We start from the raw sequence: 5,075 nt of genomic DNA, 5'->3' as shown, positions 1-5,075 counted from the left end.
ACAAAATATAAAAGATAAAAAGAGAGACAAAAGAGTTAGGGACGGAGACCCCACCTGGAGAGGGAGTTGTAAAAGAGGAGAAGTTTCCAAATACCAGGAAACCCTCTCACCGACAGGTGTGTGGGGAGTTTTGGAATCTCAGAGGGCAACATAACTGGAAGGAAAAAATAAATAAAACCGAGAGATTACGCACCTAACTGCAACTCCCATTGGAGAAGTAGCCCAGATGCTCGCGTCTGCCATCAGCAAGCCGGGGCTGAACAGGGAAGCACAGACTGAATTGCTTAGGGTAAGGACCGGGCCTGAGTGCCCCGAGGGCAATCTGAGGGAGCTAACATGAGAAAGCAACCTGAACTGTGGGATAGCCAGAGAGAAAGAGAGAGAGAGAGAGAAAAAAAAAAAAGAAGAAAAGAGAGAACTTTCCCATGAAGAGTTCTAACCTAAGGCACTTCTGGGTCCTCTCACAGAACAAAGGAATGAGCGAATACCAGAGGAGAGCTAGCTGGCAGTGGACCAGTCCATCCTTCAACAGAGGCAGAGAGGCAGGTGGGCAACAGCCAGAGCCAGAAGGCAAGGGGCAAACTTGGTTCCAGAGACGGCACCCTCTACCAAACTGTAAGCAGGCTCCCAGTTGCTAACCAAATCTTCCTGGGATCCTGGACGGTTGACCTCCACCAGGAGGGTCACAGCCAGAGGTCAGCTCCCCAGAGGAGACACATGACACACTTGAGACAGTGCTCCTGCTGTGCACCTGGGAAACCGAGCGGCCGGGACCGGGGAGGTGATAAGATGCACTTCCCCACCTGGAGAGAGTGAGCTTACCAAGCACCTGGTCACCTGAGCTGCTTGGACCTGGGAAGGGCACAAAACGCAGGCCCAACTGAGTCTGTGCCTTTGTGGAGTACTCAAGAACCTGAACCTGAGCGGCTTAGACCTGGGAAGTGCACACAACCCAGGACCCACTTTAGAGTTTCCCTGCAGAGCAACCTGGACCCTGAGCAGTGTTGACCAGGAAAACACACACGCCGGGAGTGGGGTCAAACCCAGTGTGGCCCAGACACTATGAGCACTCCCCACACACGCCAGTGATATTTGTTTGCATTGTTCCTCCCTCCCCGCAGCACAATTAAACAAGTGAGCCTAAATAAATGACCACCTTTGCCCCCTTGTGTCAGGGCGGAAGTTAGATACTGAAGAGACTTGCAAACAGAGGAAGCCAAAATAAACAATGAAGAGGGAACTGCTATGAAAGTGACAGGTGCAACAGATTAAAACCCTGTAGTTAGCATTGTCTACATTGGAAGGGACCTATAGACCCTGAGAAGAAGTATAAACTGGAACAAGGAACTATCTGAAACTGAACTGACCCCACACTGCCCTCAACAACTCCAGAGAAATTCCTAGATATATTTTACTATTATCATTTTTTTAAATTAAAAAAATTTTTTTAAAAAATTTTAAGTTATTTATTACTCCTTTAATTTTCATTTTTAAAACCTACTATTACCTTGCAAAAAAGACCTTATTTTTAAAGTAAATTTCATATATATATTTTTTATAACTTTTGTGATTTTGTTTTGTTTTAATTGTATTTTTGAGATTCTAACCTCTACTCTAGATTTTTAATCTTTGCTATTTGGTATTTGTTATCAATTTTGTACCTTTAAGAATCCAATCTTCAGTACCCATTTTTACTTAGGAGTGTGATTACTGGCTTGATTGCTGTCTCCCCTTTTGACTCTCTTTTTTCTCCCCCAGGTCACCTCTGTCTCCTCACTCCCCCTTTCCTTCTCTACTTAACCCTGTGACTCTTTTGGGGTGCTCCAGGCTGTGGAGAACACTTAGGGAACTGATCACTAGCTAGACTGATCTCTCTCCCTTTGACTCCCCCTCCTCTCCTCCTGGTCACCTCTATCTCCTTCTTCCCTCTTCTCTTCTCTGTGGAACTCTGTGAACCTCTTTGAGTGTTCCAGACTGTGGAAAGCAAATAGAGAATTGATCACTGGCTATATTGCTCTCTCCCCTTTTGATTTCCCCTCTTCTCCTCCTAGTCCCCTCTATCTCCCTCCTTCCTCTTCTCTTCTCCATGTAACTCTGTGAACCTCTCTGGGTGTCCCTCACTGTGGAAAATCTTTTCACCACTAACCTAGATGTTTTATCATCAGTGCTATATGGATGGAAAAGTCTTGAGGCTACTGTAAAAATAAGACTGAAAGCCAGAGGCAGGAGGCTTTAATCCAAAACTTGAGAACACCAGAAAACTCCTGACTCCAGGGAACATTAATCTACAAGAGCTCATCCAGGAGCCTCCATACCTACACTGAAACCAAGATCCACCCAAGAGCCAACAAGTTTCAGAGTAAGACATACCAAGCTAATTCTCTAACAAAACAGAAACATAACCCTGAGCACAAAAATACAGGTTGCAAAAGTCACACCAAACCCATAGACACCTCAAAACTCACTACTGGTCACTTCATTGCACTCCAGAGAGAAGAGATACAGCTCTACCCATCAGAACACTGACACAAGCTTTCCTAACCAGGAAACCTTGACAAGCCACTCATCCAACCCCACCCACAGGGCACAACCTCTACAATAAAGAGGAACCACAAACTTTCAGCATACAGAAAGGCTACCCCAAACATAGCAACCTAAACAAGTTGAAAAGTCAGAGAAATATTCAGCAGGTAGAGGAACATGATAAAAGCACACCAAACCAAACAAAAGAGGAGGAGATAGGGAGTCTACCTGAAAAAGAATTCAGAATAATGATAGTAAAACTGATCCAAAATCTTGAAAACAAAATGGAGTTACAGATAAATAGTCTGGAGACAAGGATTGAGAAGATGCAAGAAAAGTTTAACAAGGACCTAGAAGAAATAAAAAAGAGTCAATCAATAATAAATAATGCAATAAATGAGATCAAAAACACTCTGGAGGGAACCAACAGTAGACTAATGGAGGCAGAAGATAGGATAAGTGAGGCAGAAGATAGGATAAGTGAAGTAGAAGATAGGATGGTGGAAATAAATGAATCAGAGAAGAAAAAAGAAAAAAGAATTGAAAGAATGAGGACAACCTCAGAGACCTCTGGGACAATGTCAAATGCCCCAACGTTCAAATCATAGGAGTCCCAGAAGAAGAAGAAAAAAACAAAGGCCATGAGAAAATACTTGAGGAGATAATAGTTGAAAACTTCCCTAAAATGGGGAAGGAAATAGCCACCCAAGTCCAAGAAACCCAGAGAGTCCCAAACAGGATAAACCCAAAGCGAAACACCCCAAGACATTAATCAAATTAAGATAAAATGCAAAGAACAAATATTAAAAGCAGCAAGGGAAAAACAACAAATAACTCACAAGGGGATTCCCATAGGGACAACAGCTGATCTTTCAATAGAAACTCTTCAAGCCAGAAGGGAATGGCCAGACATACTTAAAGTGATAAAGTATGATAAAGTGATAAAGAAAAATCTACAACCCGGATTACTATACCCAGCAAGGATCTCATTCAAATATGGAGGAGAAATCAAAAGCTTTACAGACAAGCAAAAGCTGAGAGAATTCAGCACCACCAAACCAGCTCTTCAACAAATGCTAAAGGATCTTCTCTAGACAGGAAACACATAAAAGGTTTATAAACTCGAACGCAAAACAACAAAGTAAGTGGCAATGGGATCATATTTATCAATAATTACCTTAAATGTAAATGGGTTGAATGCCCCAACCAAAAGACAAAGACTGACTGAATGGATAAAAAAACAACACCCCTATATATGCCGTCTACAAGAGACCCATCTCAAACCTAGGGACACATACAGATTGAAACTGAAGGGCTGGGAAAACATATTTCTGGCAAATGGAGGCCAAAAGAAAGCTGGAGTAGCAATACTCATATCAGATAATATAGACTTTGAAATAAAGGCTGTGAAAAGAGACAAAGAAAGACACTACATAATGATCAAAGGATCAATCCAAGAAGAAGATATAACAATTATAAATAGAGGAAGGCGCTGGCGGGCAGTGATGGCGGTGGGTGATGGGGACGTGAATTTAGGCACCCTGGGGAGCGGCAGCGAGAGCAGCAGCGACAGTAGAAGCGAGAACCCGGGTGGCGCGGGAGCAGCAGCAGAAGAGGGCGGTTGGTCCGCAAGGGCATTGGCGCTTCTGATGGGGGGCGGGGAGATGCTGCTGAACGTGGCACTGGTGGCGCTGGTGCTGCTGGGGGCATACCGGCTGTGAGTGCGCTGGGGGCGGCGGGGTCTGGGCGCCGGGGCCGGAGCGGGCGAAGAGAGCCCCGCTGCCTGTTTGCCTCGTATGAAGAAGCTGGACTTCAGCTTGGAGCAGCTGCGCCAGTACTACGGGTCTCGCAACTCTCGCATCCTGCTTGCGGTCAATGGGAAAGTCTTCGGCGTGACCAAAGGCAGCAAGTTCTACGGCCCGGCGGGTCCATATGGGATATTTGCTGGTAGGGATGCCTCCAGAGGACTGGCAACATTTTGCCTAGATAAAGATGCACTTAAAGATGAATATGATGATCTCTCAGATTTGAATGCTGTACAAATGGAGAGTGTTCGAGAATGGGAAATGCAGTTTAAAGAAAAATATGATTATGTAGGCAGACTCCTAAAACCAGGGGAAGAACCGTCAGAATATACAGATGAAGAAGATACCAAGGATCACAATAAACAGGACTGAACTTTGTAAACAACCAAAGTCAGGGGCCTTCAGAACTGCAATTCTTACTCCCTTTCACAGAATGTCCAGCATCTTTGGGTTTGGTTCACCTGCTGCAAAAAACATTCAACAGATTGTACAAGCTACGTGAGTCTCACTATGGATTTGAATACTAGACGTTATGTATGCTGCCAGATTCATTTGTTGCAGTTATTTGTAATGTCTTGTGGGGCTTCATCCTGAAAAGAAGGAGACAAGGATATTTTTAAAGAGCAAGAGAGTCACAAGATTATTTTCTCCTTTTTTCTTTCCCCCCCTTTTTTTTTTTAATCAAAGACAACCTGATACGTATTTGCTACTTGAGTGTGTAAGAGATTTTTTTTGAAATCTCTTCAA

At 44.0% G+C, this 5,075-nt stretch overlaps 1 protein-coding gene across 1 annotated transcript; it reads left to right on the top strand.

Annotated features, from left to right (window-relative positions):
- The first annotated feature begins 4,013 nt into the window (after positions 1 to 4,013).
- Positions 4,014 to 4,833, top strand: LOC129543445 (membrane-associated progesterone receptor component 2-like). The gene is given in 1 exon segment (XM_088831195.1): positions 4,014 to 4,833. A coding segment is annotated over 1 exon segment (672 nt). The 5' UTR covers positions 4,014 to 4,028; the 3' UTR covers positions 4,701 to 4,833.
- The last annotated feature ends 242 nt before the right edge of the window (positions 4,834 to 5,075 follow it).

The sequence above is a fragment of the Moschus berezovskii genome, chromosome 23 (genome assembly GCF_049115385.1).
Source record: "Moschus berezovskii isolate FMDL1 chromosome 23, NW_MosBer_1.0, whole genome shotgun sequence".
Taxonomy (NCBI): Eukaryota; Metazoa; Chordata; class Mammalia; order Artiodactyla; family Moschidae; genus Moschus; species Moschus berezovskii.
Note: the sequence above shows the minus strand (reverse complement) of the source record. Positions and strands in the feature narration are given on the sequence as shown.